This window comes from Neolamprologus multifasciatus, chromosome 18, assembly GCF_963576455.1.
Source record: "Neolamprologus multifasciatus chromosome 18, fNeoMul1.2, whole genome shotgun sequence".
NCBI classification, from domain to species: Eukaryota; Metazoa; Chordata; class Actinopteri; order Cichliformes; family Cichlidae; genus Neolamprologus; species Neolamprologus multifasciatus.
The window spans coordinates 21,037,104-21,059,863 of NC_140456.1; the positions used below are offsets into that span (position 1 = coordinate 21,037,104).

The 22,760-nt window shown below is 41.3% G+C and overlaps 2 protein-coding genes across 21 annotated transcripts in view; both read left to right on the top strand.

Moving 5' to 3' along the window:
• The window catches only part of mbnl1 (muscleblind-like splicing regulator 1), a 40,174-nt gene extending 24,749 nt beyond the window's left edge, over positions 1 to 15,425 (top strand). For 5 of the 20 annotated variants that reach the window (XM_085142091.1, XM_085142088.1, XM_085142087.1 and 2 more), the window contains 10 exons: positions 3,955 to 4,170; positions 4,342 to 4,560; positions 6,004 to 6,243; positions 7,230 to 7,283; positions 8,521 to 8,674; positions 9,552 to 9,587; positions 10,249 to 10,340; positions 10,729 to 10,773; positions 11,533 to 11,604; positions 11,785 to 15,425. In XM_085142091.1, the coding sequence (XP_084998217.1) occupies positions 3,955 to 4,170; positions 4,342 to 4,560; positions 6,004 to 6,243; positions 7,230 to 7,283; positions 8,521 to 8,674; positions 9,552 to 9,587; positions 10,249 to 10,340; positions 10,729 to 10,773; positions 11,533 to 11,589 (1,113 nt within the window). In that variant the 3' untranslated portion in view covers positions 11,590 to 11,604; positions 11,785 to 15,425. The remainder of the gene's footprint in view (positions 1 to 3,954; positions 4,171 to 4,341; positions 4,561 to 6,003; positions 6,244 to 7,229; positions 7,284 to 8,520; positions 8,675 to 9,551; positions 9,588 to 10,248; positions 10,341 to 10,728; positions 10,774 to 11,532; positions 11,605 to 11,784) is intronic. The other 15 variants (XM_085142092.1, XM_085142094.1, XM_085142095.1 and 12 more) reach the window with 15 other exon arrangements.
• Positions 15,426 to 15,543: 118 nt separating this feature from the next.
• LOC146497824 (ras-related protein Rap-2b-like) lies at positions 15,544 to 19,899 on the top strand. The gene has a single exon (XM_085142108.1). The coding sequence runs from the start codon at positions 18,493 to 18,495 to the stop codon at positions 19,039 to 19,041; it is 549 nt and encodes a 182-aa protein (XP_084998234.1). The 5' UTR covers positions 15,544 to 18,492; the 3' UTR covers positions 19,042 to 19,899.
• The last annotated feature ends 2,861 nt before the right edge of the window (positions 19,900 to 22,760 follow it).

The following is a 22,760-nucleotide window of genomic DNA, read 5'->3' on the forward strand; positions in this document are numbered from 1 at the left end:
GGGGGAAGTGCAGACTCTCACTATTAAAATAAAACATGGCCTGGATTGAACTTAAAGTAGGCAGGGAAAGTTTAGTAGTGCAGCGGCTGCTTGGTGAAAAACCCCACTGTATTAACGTCGTATTATTCTACTAAATCATGACTCTGACCTATAATATGTAGTTTAACCCCCCTCATAGTTCTTATCACCTGAACTTGGAAACACTTTCCTGAAACACACTTTGAACAATGAAGACAAATATGCCCTCTGCTCATCAGCCTACACTGATTCTAGGGAAACAGCTAATGATGTGGATGAATCATTTTTGATTGTTTTTACATGTCTTGCATGAAGCAGTGACAAACTCATCTATTCACTCATTATCATGTATTATGAAAAATCCCTAAAAAGAAGGATTTGAAGCTTCCATAGCCCAGCCCACGTTTGATTTGCATAATTATCCTTAAATCCCATCATTATCATGAGACAGTGCAATGTCCTGCTCAGACTGAGATCCCATGGTGGAGTCGAAAGAGCTGGTCAGTGATAAGAATTATCGGAGGTGATGTATCTATCTTTCGTCGACATAGTTTGAATTTCTTCGCGATGGAAACGCAGACAAGCGGTGAAAGATGCCCCTTAACTAGTCGTGGCTGCAGGGCCAGCTCTATCTGTAGCGTTTCCTTTGCCGAGCTTCTCTCTCTGGCAGTGATCGGGCGGATTCAGGAGTCACTGTGTATTAGAGGAGAAGTGTCTGACTGCTCTGTTACCGTGGACACCATCTGTAGCTGCTCCTCGAGGCTGGTGATGTCACAGTAACAGACAAAAACACGACGCGAGGGGCTACGTTTTCCTCTCATCCCTGTCTGCATCTCTTTTCTTTTTTTCTTCCCACCCTGCTTGCGACAGCTCGCGATGGTCTAAACTGATCACTTCTGCAACTTCTAACATTTCACTGATACAGCCATTGAGTCACCATGACTTTCATTTTACGCTCTCCGTCTCTCTCTCTCTCCATGCGATCAGAGTGCTTTCTCTTATGTGACCTGCTTTTTTTAAATTCAAAATGGCTGCTAGTGATGGTTGATGACATTTTCTTTTCTCCAAATGATTGAACTAAAAATCAAAGCAGCATTTTATTTTCTGCCCTCCTTAACACAAAAACACGTCCATATACAAAACTGCAATAACAAATCCAGCAGTTGACGGTTGGGGTCATATGAGGTGAGCGCAACATGATCATTTATGTTTTTACAACCACCCCGCTTCACCTACCCCTCACACACACACACACACACACACACACCTACACACACACACACACACACACACACACACACTCTCCCTCCCCTCTCTGGATGTTGTTGTCAGTCTCTGGATGAGTGCTATTAGAACCTGCTTTCAGCTCCTCTTTTTTTAAACACACACCTTAGTGCCAGATTTAAAAAACTTCTCCTCACATTTAAGGTCTTGAATATTCAGACCTTATCTTAAAGATCTCATAGTACCATATCACCCCAATAGAGCGTTTCACTTTCAGACTGCTGGTTAATTTGTGGTTCCTGGGGCATTTAAAAGTAGAATGGGAGGCTTTCAGGCCTATCCCAGTTTAGATTTTTGGAGACACTACTTTTAAGAACTTAAAACTTTCCTTTTTGATAGTATATATTTAGGGCTGGATCATGTGACCTGAATCCTCCATAGTTATGCTGCAATAGTCCTTGGCTGCTGCTGCACTGAGTGTTTCTTCTTCATTCACCTTTTTCCACTGACTATGTGTTTATACAGCACTCTGCATTTAATCCTAACAGGTCACAGCAGATGGCCACTCCTCCCTTGGGCTGGTTATATGGAGGTTACTGCCTATTAAAAGGGAGTTTTTCCTTCCCACTGTTACCAAGTGCTTGCTCATAAGGGGTTGTTTAGTCTTTGCCTTACAATATAAAACAGCTTGAGGTGACTGTTGTTGTGATTTGGCAGTATATAAATAAAACTGAACCGAATTCGAAATGAATGAATTGAATATGTCAGAATTGTCGAGGCCAGCTCAGCTAACATATAGCCTGGCCTGTCCTAGATGTTTGAGCACATGGCTAACAGTTGCTCAAAGACACACCTATATAAAGATGAAAGGAATAAAAACAAGAAAAAAAGAGTATAATGTGTTTGAGATCAGTATGAAACTTTTAAGTTGATTCAAACATCTATTTTGCCCTGCGCATTAGGAAATAGATATACATTTTTTGACTCATTGACACTGTGTGACATAAAATGTGAATAGCTAATCTGCATAAGCCATTTTATGGCTCTGTCTTTGTGCCTGTTTGTCTTCTCACTAATTAAATGAGTCCTGTGTTCATTTTTATTCAACTTTAGCAAATCTTTACTATCTGCTATCACTGCTAGAATTTCATAGCAAGTTTAACATGTTTTCTGAATGACACAGTGCTGCCTTCTGTCCCATAGCTGTTCATCAGATTTTTTATATAAAAACAGACCAATGAAAATATCAGGCCCCTTATCTGTGCGCTCCATTTTGTTATCTAAGCAGAAGAGAAGATAGCAGGCACAGAGCATGAGGAGACGTGTAGGTAGTCATAGTCCATGCATCTGTCTTAATTGCTCTCAACCAGCTATCTGCAACACAATCTGCTGTCATTTTAAAAGGAGCTCCAAGTAGAACTTGAGATCACAATTTCAGACAAGTGGATACAACAAAATACCTTCAAAAGGACCCCCTGCCATTAAATTTCCCCTCAGTGCTCCTTCCTGTTTCCTTTGCACCTGTCCGGTGCTCCAGTGTCAGTGAAAGCAAAGGAGATGGAAAAGTGAGATGAAGTCATGACAGAGTATAGAAATGAATCCCAGTGGGGTCAGCTCTGTCAGCGAGGGAGAGCACAGTCAGATCAGCTGTACCGCAGAGCTGAAAGGAAATACGCGCCTTTCCTAAACTGCGGACGTGTTTTGTGTGCTTGCTCTCATGTTTGCGTGACATACATCTGCCACCTGTTAGAGAAACCTGACCCCAATGTGCATGCATTAATGCATATGCATTCTTGCCTGCACAAGAATGCGCTTGAGTGTGTCAGACCTTTTCCTAGACTACTCCTCTCCAGACTGAATATATAATTGGATACTCGCAACAGGCAGCAGAAAGGGATCCCTGTCTTAGATTATTATTCAGAGGCTTTGAAGCGTGACCTCCGGATGACTGCTGATATAATATAGACAGATCATATGAGTGGACGGTATTTTTAGCACCGTTTAGACATGTAGCCAAGCTGGATGTCTGGAGAAAAGCAGCGCAGCATCAGTTGACCTCCTGGGGCTAGTGTACACATACACACATGTCCCAGCTGGGACTGGCAGAAATAGCAAGCTGTTAACAATTAGTGATAGACTCAGGCCAGACCCAATGTGAAACTGAGTGTCTGACGTTGAAGTAGCTATAACCAAGGATGCAGGATTTCACTAGATTGAACATGCACCATGTGTTCATTATTCATATTTTATTGTTACATGCAAAAGGTGGTGCGCAGTGTAGTGGTTTACAAAGTGAAAGCTTGTTTAGATCTACGAGGAGACACAAATCCCTTTAGGGTGTCTGGATTGAAAGATTCTGCCAAATCAAACACACCGTGCTGCTGTGGTGACCCCTTGTGAATAATGAGAGTTTTTTTTTTTTTTTTAAGTCTGCCAAGCCTTGAAGTAATGCTGATATAATGTTTACCACCCTCACCAAGCCGAGAGTGTTAGGAATGACATTAGTTTAGCAGGTATTTAGTTGTTAGGCCAATTACCTGGGTAAACCTTGGCATCGTGATGATCGTACAGGAGCTGGCGATCCTCACAGTTGTTACTCAAGACTATGGATGTCTATACAAATTTTATAACGGCCAGTTTGGTAGCTGCCAAGACATCTTTTTGAATCTGCCGTTAAATGCTAATGCTGTCACTTCTCTCCACTCCTCTCAGGGCCGTTGTTCCAGGGAGAATTGCAAGTACCTGCACCCTCCTCCCCATCTAAAGACCCAACTGGAGATCAATGGCAGGAACAATCTGATCCAGCAGAAGAATATGGCCATGCTCGCCCAACAGATGCAGCTCGCCAATGCCATGATGCCTGGCACGCAGCTACCACCTATGGTGAGAGGACACACACGTATGAACACACCACAGCTACTGCCCACGGTGAGATTACGTACATGTAAAAGCTCACACATATATGGCTCCTTCTTGTCTGCGTGGCTCTTTCCCGTCTTTCGAGTCCCCTTCATGTCAGTGCGTGTCTTTACGGAAAGCTCGCAGTTTGCGCTCCCCGCTGTCCTTTAATTCCTCTGCCTTTATTTTGTTTCGCTCCAGCCGATGTTCTCGGTGACACCAGGCCTGGCCACCAACGCAAGCGCAGCAGCAGCTGCAGCTGCAGCCTTTAATCCCTACTTAAGCCCTGTGTCACCAAGCCTGATGCCTCCAGAGATCCTGCCCAGCACCCCTGTCCTCATGGCGTCCAGCCCTGCAGTCAGCCAAGTCCCCAACGCAGCCGCTGCAGCCCAGAAACTGCTGAGAACAGACAGACTTGAGGTAAAACACAAACTGACAAACTGTGATCTCATCTCTTCTATGAAAAACTTTCCATTACAAACTCTTCCTCGTGGTGTATCTCTTTGTTAGTCAGAGTAGCGTTAACCTCAATGATAATGAGCCTGTAAACAAGACAGATATTAATGGCAAGCAGCTTAACAAGCATAAGAATAACGGTGCCCTTACTTGATTTGCATAAACAGTTTCTGAAACGGAATTGAATTATAATAGCTGGTGCAATTATGCAAAGTAGAAACCAAACTGAAAGAAAATAAAAAACAGGTTGATAAACTGTGATGAAATGTCATCGGTTTATCACTCGTGTAATCCTGATGAACTGCATCTCAATTAAGTTCCCGTGGAGATGGTGCTTTCGCTCATTGCGTTTCACACAATGGCACAAGACGAGCATAACAACAGAGGCGTGTTATTTAGAAGAGAGTGCTGAAGCTATAATCAGCGCTCAACGTATACAAACCGCACTAAAATTACACTTTTGTAACTTTGTCGTTAAATAGCACCTTTTATGTGTCAATATCACACAGCCACCATTTAAAATAGCAGTTTTGTGTGTTTAATAGCATCATGTCACAAAAGTAGCATAGCACGGTATAAAGCATGTTCAGTCACACACTGCTGAAACGCTCACAGGAGTAAGGCAGAGTTGATGTCAGGAAAGCAACAGCCTTTATGTGTGCCTAATTTAAAAGAAAGTGCTGCCCTCTGGTGTCTCTCGTACTTACAAATGTCTGAGATGCAACACACAGCTGTGTATAGGGGGTAAAATGTATTATGAGATTATACGTATTTGTGTTAATGTAGAAATGGTTCAACATAGTGTGGACCTTCCTGAATGCATTACAGGATCTCACTAATAGTTGAAAAGGAAGTATCCAGATATATCTTGTGATGTTGGATAGAGGAAGGCTCAGCACAGGCTGAAAGGCTTTCACGGGTTAACTGGTTTAGATAAAATCACTTCCATTTGTATTATAATATTAATATTTGAGATACGAGTGCACAAATCAGGATTTTTTTTCTGTGTTCTGTGCAAATCTGAATTTAAGGCAATTTTAAGTGAACTGGACATAGACTATTACTTTTACTAAGGTCATCATTTTTATTGACAGTGAACTTTATAGATTTTGGTTGTTTTTGTGTTTTAGTTTTATTTTTTGCCTGGGTGGATTTGGCAGATGTGTGTGTGTTAGTTTTTTATGTGACTTATTATTGGACTGAGCCTTTTCTTAGCTGGGACACTCTTGTAAAATAGATTTTTTTTTTTTATCTCAAAGGTCTTATTTTTCCTGGTTAAATAAGGGTTAAATTAAAAAGAAATAAAGAAATCTCATGAAAATATTCTGTACAACGTTTTCTCCCACGTTGGTGAATTTGGACATGGAGCCTGCACGTTATCATTCGCCTCATCCCATTTGTCTGTAGGTCTGTCGGGAGTATCAAAGGGGCAACTGCTCTCGGGGGGAGAACGACTGTCGCTTCGCTCACCCCGCAGACAGCACTATGATCGACACCAACGACAACACCGTCACTGTATGCATGGACTACATCAAGGGTCGGTGCTCCCGAGAAAAGTGCAAGTACTTCCACCCGCCGGCTCACCTGCAGGCCAAAATAAAGGCTGCCCAGCACCAGGTGAACCAGGCCACAGCCGCCGCAGCCATGGTGAGCAGTCTGCAGAAGCGTGCGCACACTCATTTACCACCCACACAACTGGCTTTATATTTACGTTAGGGTTAGCGACTGTAGAGCAGATGTGTTCTGTGTTTCGTACTCAACTTGCTTTACCTTCCTGGTTGGTATAATGTAGCGTTTTCAGTTCTGCTTTTGCCAGGCCAACCTTAAAGGTCTGCATGTTCATGTAGGTGAAACCTGCTCATATCTGGATGATAAGAAGAAGGATCGGACAATAGTGCATTAGTAGCTTCGTTATTCCCATGCTAAGCCTTTTTTTGATTGTTGTTCCTTTTTCTATCATCGCAGAACACGAGTAGAGAGTCCAGTTCCCCTCTCTCTCTGTCTCTGATGGCCTGGCCTTAATTGTGACTCCATTGTTTCTGTGCTTCCTTACCTATAACTTCTCTTCCTCTTGACATTATTATAAAGGATTCATTGTGCTTTCAGTCCTGTCTTACAGTAACAGCACGGGTGAATAATAGTGCTGATCAAAGTGTTTTCTACATGCTTTTATTGACGTAGCGAAACAGAAAGCTCGGGGTGAACCGTTGCAATGTGAACCTGACTATGATGTGCACAGTGAAATGGAAACCTGTGAATATGTGCTTCCATATGATTTCCTGTTCAGTCACTGAGAATCGCTTACAGTAATGGTTGAATAATTTTTCTTCTCGCTATATTCATCCATCTCTGTGTGACAATGACTAATGTAGATGAGTAGCTGTCATCGATTCCTGATGATCATTTAACTGTCGAGCAGTAGAGCTAGTGTCCACACTGTGCATGCCTTAGTCCTGTTATCCCCTTGTATATTTGCATTCCAATGATTTGTTTTTTTATTTGTTTTTGTTTTTCTCACCTATACCCAAACTGCACTGCTGCCCCCATGATGCACCTCTGCTTGCTGGTTTATGTTAATGCGCTTGAACCCCATTGGCCCATTGCCATCATGTGCTCGCTGCCTGCTAATTAAGACTCAGTCGGCTGTCAAATCACTGAAGCGACCCCTCGACGCAACCTTTGACCTGGTACTATGACCTTTCACCTTTTAGCTTGGCATGTGGCTTTGTTGTAGCGCAGTGTTTTAACCAATGATACCTAGCTATTTCTGTTGTCGTTGTCTCAGTGCAATGTCTTTTCCTCTTGTTGATCTGTCATGATTGGCTGTGATAAAGTGATTGTGGCTTTCCGGGGTTACAAAAAAAACCCAACGGTCGCATCCAAAACAGCTTTTCTTCTTGTACAGATCACCTCAAGCACCAAGTCTAAATGTGTCATTTTTCTCGGAGCCACAATCAGTTCATCACCCGTAGCTTTTCTAACAACAGTCAGTGAGGGCTAAGGAAGTAGAATTTCTATAAACGGTGGCATGGCTTCAGTGTAACGTCTTAAGTCAGTGTTCAGTGTTGTGGAGCAGCTCAATCAAATGTGTGCATGTCTGTGTCGCTAGTGCATGTCAGATGGATAAGGGTGGGGGTGGTGATGGTGGTGGTGGTGAGCGGGCTAAGAGGGAAAGCCTTTAAAACCATACAGGAGTGATCCCACCGTAACAGATTATTACAGTTCAAATGATAGTTCACTCCATCACCAAATGTTGTCACGGATATTCAGACCTCAAGAATGGCCTCAAGCCAAGATGAAGCCCGCACGCGAGAGCGCTCATGGTTTTTAAACAGCAGGGATCCGCTTTCTGAGTTACGTCCCTTGGCCTAAGACCATTTTTGACGTTTTTGTCTGCGAGTGAACCATCACTTAAACATGCTTACACAGTTTATCATGGAGCTAGCAGTGCAGCCTCCCTTTTCTCTGTGCTTCTTACCTGTTACACCACTTGTTAGCAGCCTTATTGTTTTAATAGTTAATGCTTGCTTATGTTGCACTTAGTCAGCCTTAAGACTGCAGAGTTAACAATCCAATGTAATGAACATATGAATGCTTGTTAGCTAGTAGCTCCAGTAGGCACCATGCTCCTGCTTGTGTAGTACTTGTGTCAGACTGCTGCTTGCTTGCTACTGATGATATAATGATATTGTTATTGTTGTACACACAAGGATGTTGTGACAGTGCTCCTCGGATGTCCTCTAACGTATGTACCTTCTTTTGTTTTCTTTCCCGTTTTTGCCTCTTTCAACACACCCTCTCTCTCTCTTTCTCTCTCTCTGTCTTACTTTTTCCTCTCTCTCTCTCTTTTTTTTTTTTTACCTCTGTCTCTCTCTGGCTTTTTTATTTTCCTTTTCACTAACCTCCCTCCTTCTGGATGGGCAGGGCATCGCCCCTAGTGTCATGGCTCCCCTGCCAAAGCGGGCAGCCCTGGAGAAGGCCAACGGGGCCTCTGCCGTGTTTAACACTGGCATGCTCCAGTACCAACAGGCCCTGGCCAGCATGCAGTTTCAGCAGCAGGCTGCTTTCCTCCCATCAGGTATGGCTCCCAAAGCGACCACAACGAGTGCTCTTACCAACTGAGTGGATGCCTGGATCAGTCTAACCTGGCTTCTGCTTGGCTGCGGTCGGACAGAGTGGTAGATTGCAGCACAGAGCAGATTTTGTTTTTCTTTTATAAAGAGGGAATTAAAAAAAAATAGGCAAGTGATAACTCTAGATTTTAATCTAGGCTTGCAGGGATTGCATGTGTGTATTTCAGTGTTAAAAGAGAGCTTTGAAAAAAATGTGCTTTATGCTTTGTCCGGCTTTGCATGGCCAGTAGGTATTAAAATGGGTCACTATTTCAATCTGTCAACTAATTGCCTTAATATAATTCTTTATAGCTACCTTCACCCCATATTAAATGCAGGCCCAGGATGATAGGTATGAATACTAGTAATCCAAATAATTTGTATTAGTTTAGTTTGTTTTTTTTAGTAGGTTGTTAGACTTTTCACGGTGTGATCACTCATATTTCGATGAGGGGCTTTGGCTTGGGCTGGGATGAATGGGCTGGGTAATGGTATCTGGTAACAAACACCAGTTTGAAGAGTCTGGCTTCTGCACACATCTGCTGTTCCTCTCACTTCTTTTTAGAGTACGTACGTAATGTTTAATGCTCTGTAGTTACACTCATAGCCCTGCTCTCACTCTGTCATTCACACCAAAGATGAAACTGTAGATTCAATTAACTGGTTTTCTGATGATGAGTTTACCTCTTCGCCTTTTCCAATCACTGATGTCTGTGTCCAAGAGATATTAACCTTTTTTTTCCCCACGTTATCTCTCCCTTCACTCTAATGAACCTTGTGATGGGCTGTTTTGATTTCTCTTCCCTATCCAATCCACTTCCTGTTGCACTGCATGATGGACAGGCTCAATATTGTGCATGACACCTGCAGCCAGCGTTGGTAGGTCCCGGCTTTCCTTCTTTAGTTGTTGTTTGTTTGAGTCGCAGTTTTAGTGAAATGTACTTTATTGTGTTCCTAGACAATTTGTAAGCATTTTTGTTTGGTGACCTGAGAGTCAGTCCTTTGGTTACGTGATTTGAGGCAAAGGCAAATAATGTTTTATATAAATGTTGTTTATTACATGTATAAAAACATCCTCATGGTTTAACTGAGCTTCGTTATTTTGACCTCTCTGCCGTATATATTGCTCGACCACACTTGTCCTCATGCTCGTTCTAAACTTGGCTTTTGGCTGGTTTAACCTGACACCTGTAGAAACCCTTTGAAAACATTAAACAAAACTGAGGGGGGTTTGTTAGAGTGGTGACCTTTGTATCCCTCTGCCACATTCTAGTTTTTGTTTTTCTTTACTGGAAGAGTACAGCAGCAGTTTACTCTTATTACACGCAAATATGGAAGTAAGTTGCTGCTGCCAGACAGCGATCTCAGACTGTTTGATCCTTATCAGTGCTGGCAGAGGGAAGAAAGGGAACTAGTTAAATCGAACCCCTCTCTGACCTCCTCTCTCTCTCCTTCTCCTTCCCTCATTTGCCTGGTGTGTATGTGGCTACACTGCTCCTCCTGTATATTTTTTGCTTACATGATTTTCCCTCCAAAAAAGTTCCCATGATGCACGGTGGTACTCCAGCCACTGTGTCTGCAGCCACCACATCTGCCACAAGCGTTCCCTTCGCAACTGCCTCCACCAATCAGGTTTGCACCTCTACCTCCTCAGTCTCTCTCTCTCTCTCTCTCTCTCTCTCTCTCTCTCTCTCTCTCTCTCTCTCTCTCTCCCTATCTATCTATCTCAGTGCACATGGATAATCTGGGAATGCTTGTGTGTTAATGCAAGGGTTGGGTAAACAGCAGTACTCCCTCTTGTTGGCCTACACTACAGTCCAACATAAAGTTTTGTGAACACAAGCAGTGCTATAAACTAGTAGTACTTGTCCATTTTAACTATAACTCTTTTTCTTAGATTATATACCTGTGTTTAAAAAGAGCAAACAAAAACAACAACAACAACAACAAAAACATGCTGTATTGTATTTTAATGTGTGTCCTCATTGTAACCTCGATTTTTGTCCTTTCCCATTTTGAGGACTCTTCCTTATCAAAGTTGACTTCCAACGAATACATGCAATTGGTATGTATGAGGCAGTGTTTTTTTCCCCACATTTTTAGAGCCATTTGCACAGCTTGTGCAATAGTTGCTATCTGTGCCCTTTGGTGCTTTGCTTTTTTTTTTTCCTCTCTTTTTTTTCTGCTGCTTCTTCCAGCACGTAAAGCAAAGCTTTACCATATTCTTTGTGTTAAAAAGCTGGACATACTCATTATTAATGTCAGAAAAAAAAGTTATAAAATCAGTCTGTAAGATGACTTGCTGCGTGTTTAAGTTCAGTTCTGTTGGAGGCGTTTTTATGTAAGCAGCAAGCTGCATTGCATAATCATAGGTTTCCATTAAACAGGATTGATGAACAGTCGAGATGAACCATTATGCAGCTGTTCTTCATCCTGGACTAGTTTTATGCATTTTATCGAGGCGTGCAGGTCAACAACATGGAGGACTTAGATTTGCATGGGGGAAGCCACCTTACTGACAGTTTCCCATCCACCTCCCCCGCCCCAAACTCCCACCTCGTGTCTCCCTTCCTTTCAATCCTCCTCTCTCCCTGCTATCCAGAAGTGTCTGCATCAGTTGTGCCACAACTGTAGCCAAATTGCTTTTTTTTCCCAGCTTGTCATATTTGTCTCTTTGTTTTTTCCAGCAATAACTTCATCTTAATGCGAGGAGATGATGTTAAAATATGTTGATCTGTACTTATTTGCGCCGGCCAGCCTCAGCTTTGTCCGTTTTCGCGTCAGCATCCTTCATTTGATCTCTTGTCTGTTGTTCTATCCCCAGATTCCAATAATATCTGCAGATCATCTGAGTAGTCACAAGTACTTGACTCAGATGTAGTTCCTCTCAAGAACAGTGAGTTCCTATTTCAACTCTCACATATTCTCTATTCATCACAAGTTGTTTGTTTTTTTTTCTCCATTTGTGTGACTCATATTATCTGCTTCAAGTTTCCCTCGAATTTGTATGCGCACAGAGCTTCTAACCACACTTTACCATCAGTTTGATTTAAGCTAAATCCACCGTCTCTTGCAGATCAAATGAATGTGTGCTGGCACCGTCCAAGCCAAAAAAAAAGAGTTCAGCCTTTATGTACATAACCTTCAGAATGTCAAGCAGTGGGACAAGGAGGGTCTGCCACGTCTCATCACACATGAAAACATCAAGGGTACAACACATGATCTGTGCCATCTTCCCACATATCAATGTCAAGAAGAATTTGCTGTCAAATTCAACATCCAGCTGAGAGAAGAGCATATCTTGTTGCCAGGGTCGGCGTGTCTCTCTCCCCCCCTCGGCGGGGGAAACGTTCACATGATACCTCTGTGTCGGATTGAATCATAGCACTCAGTTTCTTCTAGTTATTATTATTATTACCGCATGCACAGAAGGTCAAGAGCATTGTTACATGAGACGACATCAAGTGCTGGTACAATAGTAGACCAAGATTTCCTTTCCTTTTTTATTTGTTCTGCTTTATTATTATTATTTTTATTTTTTTAATTGATAGCCATATTTCAGCGTTTACAAGAGTAATGCAAACATGCACCTTGAATTAGAATTGAAATCTGAAAGGCACAATGATTTTAACAGGATTTTATTCGCCAAATGAATTAGGCATGTACAGTATTGTGTTTTTACAGCTACTAGTGAAACTAGATGTTGACATGAGGGTCTTGGACATATGAATGTTCTGGGTAAACCAACATACCTGTGTACCTTGAAAGCACAGCCAGGCTAGCTTTTCTCATCTCGTGATGTGCTATAAAGGCCATACAGCTAAAACCAGAGTGTTATCTCAGCAGTGTTATTTGTTTACCGAAGGTAAAAGTTTTGTATGGCTCTTTTTTTTTCTTTTTTTGTATTGTTTTGTTTTTAAAAATCTCCATTGTGAGTGTTTTTTAACTTTTTCTTTTCTCAAATTAATCAGTTTTAGAAGTGGGTTTCTTGCCAAATCAATTTGTTTGGTATTTGATGTTTTTTTTGTTCCTTTTTGTTTGTTTAGAATCAGTAATGGAGGATTTTTCTAAAGTTTGTCATAACTCTTTTTCATAGACTAGTGTTGTTTTTCCTTCTTGGAATTAAGTCGTTGGACAAGTCCATTGACTCTAAAGCCTGGCAAAGTAGAGGGTGTAGCTTCAATTGACATTGCGTTACCATGTTTCCCCCTCTTGTAAAGAGGAGCAGCTCTTAAACTGTGTCTCCCAAGAAGCACTGTTGAGCCATGTGTGGATGCGAACTTTAAACAACAAGCTCAAAGGTCTAGTTGGTCATTTAAACCACATGTGCACTTGAACGATTATTTGTCCAGTCGCCATATTTTAATTTCACATCCCATCCCAAGTGAACTTTCATTTTTGATTTTCTGAGGAAGTACAACACGTTCAAACGTTTGCCTTGTATCTCATGCAAAAACACAAAGGTTTTCCTCCACGCATAGATCTGACTATGGAAACCAAAGCACAGTTTGTTTTTTTTCTCTCAAACTTATCCACAGTGGGTGAATACAGAGACATCTCTGCAGAGGCTGAAACAATTAAGGAAAAAGGTTTATCATCTTTCATTCATGTGTCTTGATTTATGTTTTTCACAGCAGCGTGTCTTTACCGATTGTAATGTACCTAACAAAGCCTTAGATTACAGTTAATGGGTCCTCGCCCAATCAAATGTACTCTCAATCACCGTGCAGGTAAAGAACACCAATGATGTTTTATAGTTCTCTCACATGCCGCTTATGATCTTTTTTTTCTCTTTCTCGCTCTGTAACAATAACAATTACTCTCTTAAATTTCATTGAACTTATGTGTTATGTACTACTTAAGAATTTGAATCTATTTGATGTATGTAGTTTTAGATTATTTTTCTTTTTTTTTTGTTGTTTTGTTTTTGCCTTACTATATATTACTTGACAACATTGATATAGCCGTTGTAGATGTTGAGGTAGAATGACATTCATAACTTTTTTCAAACCATATAAATGATAATGTGTTAGTTTTAAATATTCACTTCATTCATATAGCTGGATGTCTTTTTCAGTTGTGTTACATTGTCAGTTAATTTTTTGTTGTTGTTGTTGATGAGAAGACTTTTTGATACGAGGAACGAGATCAATTGATTTGCTGCACAGCAGCGGTCTCTGAGTTTAACAAGAAAAAAACACCAAAAAATCAAACACACACACACACACACAAAAACTATTTTAACCAACTTAAATTTTTCCTTGTAACATGTCGAGATCATGTTTGAAAATACTATATTGTACTGAAATTCAGACTGTCCATGTTTTAGAGTAAAAATTATTTTCTACTGTATCCATTTCAAAGAGATATGTAATTTTGTTTTTGTTTGAATATTTCTTAAGTTTGCCCTGAATGTCAGGCCAAAACGAGCATTGAGATTTGACGGGTGTTCGGATGTTCGATAGATAGCGAGATTAGGAGCGAGGAAGCAGAGGCGTCTGTTTTCCCGAGGAATCAGAAATGCTGCAGATTATGAGTTCGAACCTAAGGGACGAAGGTTGTCTTTTTGCACTTCTGTATATAGTCAAATGAACAGAGAAAAAAATGTGTATCATATTGAGATATTATTTTGAATAAAAAAAGATCTATAATTATAAGGAATTTTGTTAGATTAATTTAAATTCTTAAATTAGAAGACCAGCTAAAAGAGAAAAAAAATGCTTGCAAAGAAGGGCACTAGTTTCTTGGCCAATGCATTCAGAGAAAGCTATGCGCTTTTTGTCTTATTTTATAAGTGGCTAGTATTGCCAGGGAATGTTGTAGGGGAGTAGATATCCCCATATCATGCTAACTCCACCCCTCTTGTAGGATGACATATCCAGTAACATTCATATACCATTTGTTGGACTTGGTCACGCAGTATTGCTGCTCCCATGGTACAGCTGATACATGAACCTGTCAAAAATGTGTATTCTATTATAGTTTGATTTGACTGCATGTAAAAGTACAAACACGTAAACAAAAGATAGATATGTAAGGTAATAAGATAACACCTTCAGACTACAGAATACACAACATTTGTTCTTTGTTTTTCAAATTATCCATGCAGTAGATAACATCCACAGTGGGAAGAAGTGATACTTTAGAACAAGTCATCTTACTCTTGTGTGATTAAAATAAAAATATTTTCCAAGCAAACTTGTTATTTAAAGAATGAGAAAACATTAGCACTCATCCACCCCCCGGATACATTCTCATAGCCGTATAATTACAGTCCACGCTGACTCACGGGGCAGTTGTTCCTGCTCTTATAGCTGTGCACTCAGCAGGTGAAGGCTCATCACACCAAATGCTTATTTGGCAAATTTAGTCTTTAAAAAAATGAATGTAACAGTCGCCAGACAACATCAGATGTGTTTCTGACTCGAGGCTGCTTTGTATAGTTGCTACAGAACCAAAGCACCATTTTCTCCAAACCACACGTTCAGTCTTCAGGCTGCAACCGAGGTCTCGCTTCCCTGCTGGGCGCACATGTACGCTTTGACTGCTTTTTACTTGTAAGTGCACCCACCCAGTTATGTATTTGCTAACAGTTGCCACACAATAATGTACTATTCTGTCTTCATATTTGTTTATGCACATTTTATTGTTAATTGACTCTTGCTGTATGGATGAAAAAAAAATCTGAATAAAACAATATTTGATTTGCTCACGCAACCGTCTGTGTGGTTCTCTGCATCGATGTGAGTGAATGCCACAAAGGTGGAAATTTCAAGTGATGCAAAATCACTTGATGATGAAATCACCTCATCATCTGATTTCACTTTTAACAGGGATTTCTTAGGTGAAGAGGACAGCTTATAGTCATTACAGCTGTCTTCTCCTCAAGGGTTCGAGGCCATCAAGATAACAATTCTGGAGCAGCTCCGTGGAGAGCAATATATGACATGTTGAAGATTGCATTAATTGTGCTCAAGGCAATTTTCATGAGATCGCGTGTATTATCTGGGTCAGAAATGATAGTGGTGCTTTTGAATGACACCTATATAATCTCACATAAAGACCTGTGCTTCCTAGTGCATGTAGTTCCCTTCCTATGGAGAGTGAGTGTGTGTAAATTACACGCCACGAGCACCTAACAGGAAGATGTTTGCACACTTTAGAATTTAAATCTCACCATAGTTAGCCCTGCTGTGTTCCGCATGTCAGATACCTTGCAGCTAACACAGAGCTGGTGCACAGCTTTCCTGCTTCCTCTTAGACTTTCAAGAAGTAGCCTGTATTTGGACAGGTTTGAAAGCCAATGGGGGAAGTTGGATGTGGATAGGTTCCATGAGCTCCATCTATCTATCAATGATGGACTTGTAGTAGCCCCTCAGCCACTGATGCGGTCAGAGGTTCCAACTTTGGGCTCACAGACACGTTATTGGTGCATAAGAGTTATCAGTTTTTTGGTTTCTGTGCAAATTATTCAGGAAACCCCACTAAGACCTGCACTAGTGTAGCCAGCGTGTAAGTCAGTATTCCCTGAATTTGTCCAAGGGTCTAACTTGTGGTCATTGTGCACTCAGAAGCAGACAGCAGGAGGAATTGGTATCAACAGGAGCCCAAAACACTTTCACATTACATAAGTTACCCAACAGAGAGCGAGAAGGGTTTTTTATATAACTGTGGACAGTCTAAGGGTTTCTATCTGAACATATGTGTCTTATTTATGTTGATTTAGGCTTTAAAAACAGTGTTGTGTGATTTGTACTTCCTATGACCCAGGGGCGATTCTAGGATCAGAGCTTTGGGGGTGCTGAGCACCCAGAGAGCTGCTCAGCCAGGCAAGATAAACTTTACTCGTCACGGTGAGACGTCACTGTCTCTGTCAGTCCCTGCACCCTTAAATGTCTCCAGTTGTCCCGAGTTCTCTCTGACTGTCTCCTTGGTGCATTTAAACCCCTGTTCCTCCCTGTCCTCATCCTCTGTTGTCTTCGTTTCCGTCATCAGTCATCATAATTTTACCATCTCTCTAAGATCACTAATAAAAAAAAAGTCCTCTCTCAGTGTACTTTCAACCAAAAGGCAAATAACCAAACCACATGTACATCTAATAAAAGATATAAATATTGAAACACTGATCCAACATTATTCTTGATTGACGGATCATTTGTTCTTACACTTTTACCTGAATGTGGCTCCTGGGTTAAAAACACATGTTTAGGTTACCTGGGTGTAATGTTTTGTTGTTTTTTTTAGCTAAAAAGAAACATAACCTGACTCCTACCTAACTATATAAAGAGTAACTGAAGGTTAAATGCAGCTAATATGTCCTGTTTTAAGCCAGGCACTTAAACCTCTGCTCCACTGTGTCTCAGTCAACATCGCTCTGGCAGCAACGGCGCTAGAGCCAGAGTAGGGGAGAGCCGAGCTGGAACAAACCATTTTGGGAGGGGGGGATATCTATACTTTTGTAGTTAAAATGTTACGTCTCAACCAAGTACTGTGTGCTTTTTATATTTTTAGTAGTGTGTCACACAAACAGCAAATTTTGTCAGAAAAGTAAGAAATCTTTGGGGGTGCTTTGATTCATTTTGGGGGTGCTGAAACACCCCCCAAAATGGGCTAAAATCGCCCCTGCTATGACGTACATCCTCATGATGGTTTGATCTTTTCAGGTTATAGCAGTTGATGGGGAACAACAAATGACCCATGATTCACCTGCATTTGCATTTATTTAAACAGAACTGGAAGAAAATGTGGGAATTTTGAAGTGCACAGAAGAGCCACACAGCTCTGTAGTGTATCACAGAATGGGCGGAGACACAGAAACACTGACTTTTCAGCGTAACTGTGATTAGCAGCACATTAGCAGCCCCATACATATGCACATTGACATTTTATTTTAGTCGTTTTTATTTTATTTTGTGTGATTACAGTGCCAGCGTTTCCCTATAAACTATGCAAAGTGGTTACAACTCTTGCATTGTGCATACTGCTTGTTGGTGTATAATTACACCCTTTGCAATACCTACACTTAACACACAAAGCATACAATGCAAACACCCTGGGCCAGCGCTGAGTGATGTGACTCCGTCACTTCACTGCTGCCCTGTTATGTTTCAGGTTTTGTGCTTTGCAAGCTACTGGATTTCCTTTGTGATCAGTTAACTATGTATCTATGCCCATGTGGCGCACATGGCGCACACTGACATATGCGCACCGATTACCGACTAACTGGATAATCCCATTACTAGACACATAATTACAGAGTCTACAGCTGCGAGCAGTGACCGTGAATATGAATATGAGGGCAGAGGTCACGCCGATCGGGCCACAGACGTGCATACGACTGCAGTATCGTTCTGTCTGGTCATCTGATTGCTGTGACTGAAGGGTGTCGGCTCCTTTAAGAAAACGGAACTGAAGCCTCGGCTTTTGACGCTGCTCAGGATGTGGGCAGGAAACGCCATGCAAGAGCAGTGAAGCGATCACGCTTCACGGCCGCCGTTGCACAATACAGCGCTATCAAAAATGTGTCTTAATTGAGCCCGCTGATGCCCAGGAGCGGCCATTCTCCCCGGATCCGTGCTCCGCGGCCCTTACAGCGCACGAGAGGGCGATTTGCCGGCGTGGGATTTGAATCCTATCCGAGCCAGAGGGCAGCCTTCTCAGCCTGCTCGGCTTGAAAACATCGGGGCTGGCCAGCGGGTGGCAGAGTGAGGAGGCTTCGTCGCGGAAAAGGAGGTGTCTGCCTTTTATTTTTTAAGAATATATATACATATACCTCTCCGCGGCCATGAGGGAGTACAAAGTGGTTGTTTTGGGGTCGGGCGGAGTCGGCAAATCCGCGCTCACGGTCCAGTTCGTGACGGGCTCCTTCATCGAAAAGTACGATCCCACCATAGAGGATTTCTACAGGAAGGAGATCGAGGTGGACTCGTCCCCGTCGGTGCTGGAGATCCTGGACACGGCGGGGACCGAGCAGTTCGCCTCCATGCGAGACCTGTACATCAAGAACGGCCAGGGCTTTATTCTGGTCTACAGCCTGGTGAACCAGCAGAGCTTTCAGGACATCAAGCCCATGAGAGACCAGATCATCCGAGTAAAGAGGTACGAGAGGGTGCCCATGATCCTGGTGGGAAACAAGGTGGACCTGGAGGGGGAGAGAGAGGTGTCTTCCGGGGAGGGCAAAGCTCTGGCCCAAGAGTGGAACTGCCCGTTTATGGAAACTTCAGCCAAAAATAAAGGATCAGTCGACGAACTGTTTGCAGAGATAGTCAGACAGATGAACTATACAAATGTCCCCAGCGGTGGAGACAAGTGCTGTTCATGTGTCGTGCTCTAAAAGACAAACAAACAAACAGAAACTGTGCATCTGGGCTGTTTGAGCTTTCAAAGTTGTCCTGCAGGCTTTCTTTTTTGTTTTGTTTTTGCAAAAGTATTCTCTCTCCTCACACTGTTGTCTTATTGTTGCACACAAACAGACACACACACACAAAATCCACGACAACAATCAAATATGTATCATATTCTGGAAAAGTGTTTACATGAAAAAGTACTTGAATGTTTGGGATTTTTTTATAGCTTTGTATATGACACTTCTCTGGAAATGTGCCTCAGTGGGGATGTCTTATTGTGAAACCTAAGAGACACGTGATTTCTGGTTATTTTTGTGTTTTTTCTTCTTTTCAGTTGTACTGTTTATATCTTCTGGGCTGGGGTCTTCTGTCTCGGAGACTGGTTCTTCTTGTGTTTTGGGGCTACTACACCAAATCCCTAGGCTTAAATGGGATTGTTTACCTTTAGGGTCTTTTGGTTTTTTGGAAGGCCTGAAAGTGTTTAAAAAAAAAAAAATACAAATCTGATTAAATTATCAGTCACCACTCAAGCCTTGGACAGGTTGCTCGAATCAATGTCACGTTATCTCTCCAGACAGTAAAGTGTGATCCCAGAGGCACAGACCCACCCGCTAATACTGAAGCCGTGGACTGTGGTGGAGTTCTTTTGCCAGCAAATTTTTATTTGTTTTCTCCCCACCCTCCCCCCTTGTCTCTGGTTTGGTGAAAGTGGATTTATCGTGGAACTTGCACTTAGCTGACGGTGTCCCTCCCCAGTGTGCACAAACGAGGACCTTAGTGCATTGCTGTCGCTGCATGGGGGACGCCGTGACCCCGTGTCAAGTGCCTTCCTAAGAAATCTGTGACTGTGCCAACTCATGAGCCCTACTTCCTCTGCAGTGAGTCATGATGGCAATCAGAACTTTTCTAGCAGTTTTCAATTTACAGTCTAGTTTCACTTGTGCTGAGAATGGGAGGCGCTTCTTCCTACTTTACTGTAAGGAAGCTTCGCTTGTCCTCGACCTGCTGTCCAAAGGGTCAGATTCAGGCCGTTTCTTGAGGTACTACTCCAAGAAGAACAACAGAATAACTTTACCCACTGCAATTCTGGTTCAGTGAATGGAAGCCATGTCTGTATGTATTATCTAGCTGTTTTGTTTAGTTTTTTTCCCTTTCTAAAATGTGACATTCTTTGACTTACCATAATTGTATTTCTCTCTTTGGACAAATCTGCCAATCCAGCTGTCAGTTTGGAAGACTTGTAATACAAAACAGATTTTACGTAACGCTGTGTGCTGTGCCCGTCTGTGCTGAGGATGTGTATATGCGTTATACTTTCGGGGTGTTTTCAATTTGACTCTCACTGTAAACAACTTTAGGGCTGAAACAGGTAGTTGATTAATCCATAAGCAACCGACTGATAATCACAAATCACTGATAACATATGAACTGTGTAGTGGTGCACGTAAATGGGTATAGGATGAGCTGTAAAATAAATAAGAACATGATGCTATGATTTGCTAATCATTTAAAAAAAAATGTAAATTAAAAGTAAAGCAAAGACAAGTGAAACAGAATTTGAATTTTATGTGGATAAAGCAATAATTTTCCACTTGGAATTTGATGCCAGCTGGTTACAAAAAAGTTGTGATTGTGTTGCATCACCTCTTTCTTTTTTTTTTCTTTTTCTTTTTTTAACACTTTTAAGTGTTTGGCAATCAGAGAAGACAAAATGTTTCATCGTGCTTGCTTGATATGAGAATTAAGCAGTTAAGTGCCAACTTTGTCATATATTATTTTATATGCTGCCAGATGTTTTGTCTGGACTAAAGGAAGGCCAGGTTTGGCATCCGTACTCCTACCACAATCACTGGTGATGGATTTCAGAACATGTTTCTGAGCTCACGCAGTCGCTTCTGCTGCAGAATGTTCTGTATTAAAATGCAGTGCCTCCTGCGGGCCTGAAAATAACAGCCATTCAATAATTGTTTCCAACACTGACGCACGTGCAGACATTTCTTTTTTTCCAGATTCTCAGAGTCTTTTAGCAACGCACAGCTTTTCCAGTTTTTTGTTGTTTCTATCACTTAACTAACACACACACACACAAACATACATACATATATATATATATATACGTATATGTATGTGCAACATTTTAGAACTTGTCTTTGTACTATTTGCACATATAACAGTGTTTAAATGATTTGCAAATGAGTGCATTGTGCTTTTATTTACAATTTACAGCAATTTGAAAAGGAACTCGCAGTGACCGTGGGATTCAGTGGGATGTGCAAATGGGATATCTTTCAGTTTTGTTGCTTTGTGTTGGTCACACAAAGCAAGTGATTTAAGGATGTCAGTGAATCTGTCGAGCATATTTTTCAGTGCTTTTGGATTTTTATACATATCAATAAAATATTGATTTGCAGTATAAACAATCATTAGCTGCATATCTTAAGCTTTTCTACTATTATTTTCCATGTTAAACAACTGAAACCTTTCTTTGTATTTATATAATGTGTGATTATGTATTTTATTAGGTACACTTTACAAGGATTAGGATGGGCCCTCTTTTACCTTCAGAACGGCTTTAATTCTGCTCGAACCATTGCTCAGAGATGGTCCATGTTGACATGAGAGCATCACACAGTTGCTGCAGATTTGTCGGCTGCACATCCATATTGTGGATCTCTTGTTCTGGAAGACAGTGAGCACTTTTTGTGTCAGTATCCAACTTAAATCAACCATACATGCTCAAGACTGACATTTGGTAAGTCTTTCTCAGTCTGCCCAATGAGCTTTTGTAATAAGTGTCCAGAAACCACAAAGCTTCATGGTCAAATTAGGAAAACAAATTTGAGAATGTGACTGCACTATTCAGGTTTTATTGAAAGAAAATGTTCCCTTTTGTAAAAATACATACTGTCCGCTGTTGCTGCCTCTGTCATCAGAATCTGGGCCACTAAAGCATTTACTTATAATTCACAAAATGCAGTCCTGTAGTTCTACTGAAGTTTACGAACAGTTCGTGTTCATCTCAGTGATTATTTATAAATAAGTGGTTCATGTTTTTTTAAATAATGACTGTAAAAATGTTGCTTTAAAATGAGCCATGACTCAATTCAGCCAATCAGAACATGAACACAAAAGAATGTGAACTTACTGTAAAAATGGCAAATAAGATCAATCTGGTAATAATTTCATCAGGTTTTTCTATATTCACTTTTTTATATTAAAAGGGGACAACACAAAAATCAGTCCAAGGTGAGGAGTCAGACTGATTTAGTGTAATACCTTGCATCACTACTAAATGATTTTCTTACACATGTGTAAAATACTCCAGCTAAAGCCCCTCACGGCCTGTTAGAGGGACGTCATTAGTACATATTATATAAGTAAAAGCTTCATACTTCTACATACGTCTAATGGAAACAGACATTTTACTCGCTTTCATTTATGTAAAAGCTGGAGTTTAAATCTTCAGCTGAAAATCACTGTATAAAATAAGTACTCAATGTTAAGTGAATCCAAGGGGTCACAGTCATCTTGGTTTGTAAGCACTTATAAAACAAGCAGCGTATGTACAGCTGTTAAAGAGTTTTCCTCAGAACAGCTCCAATATTTTAAAGGCCCAACATGGTCATATTGTTCCACATGTTATGTAAATGTGCAAAATTAAAGACCAGTGTGTATGGATGGCAGATGGCTGCCCCTCCCTGAGCCT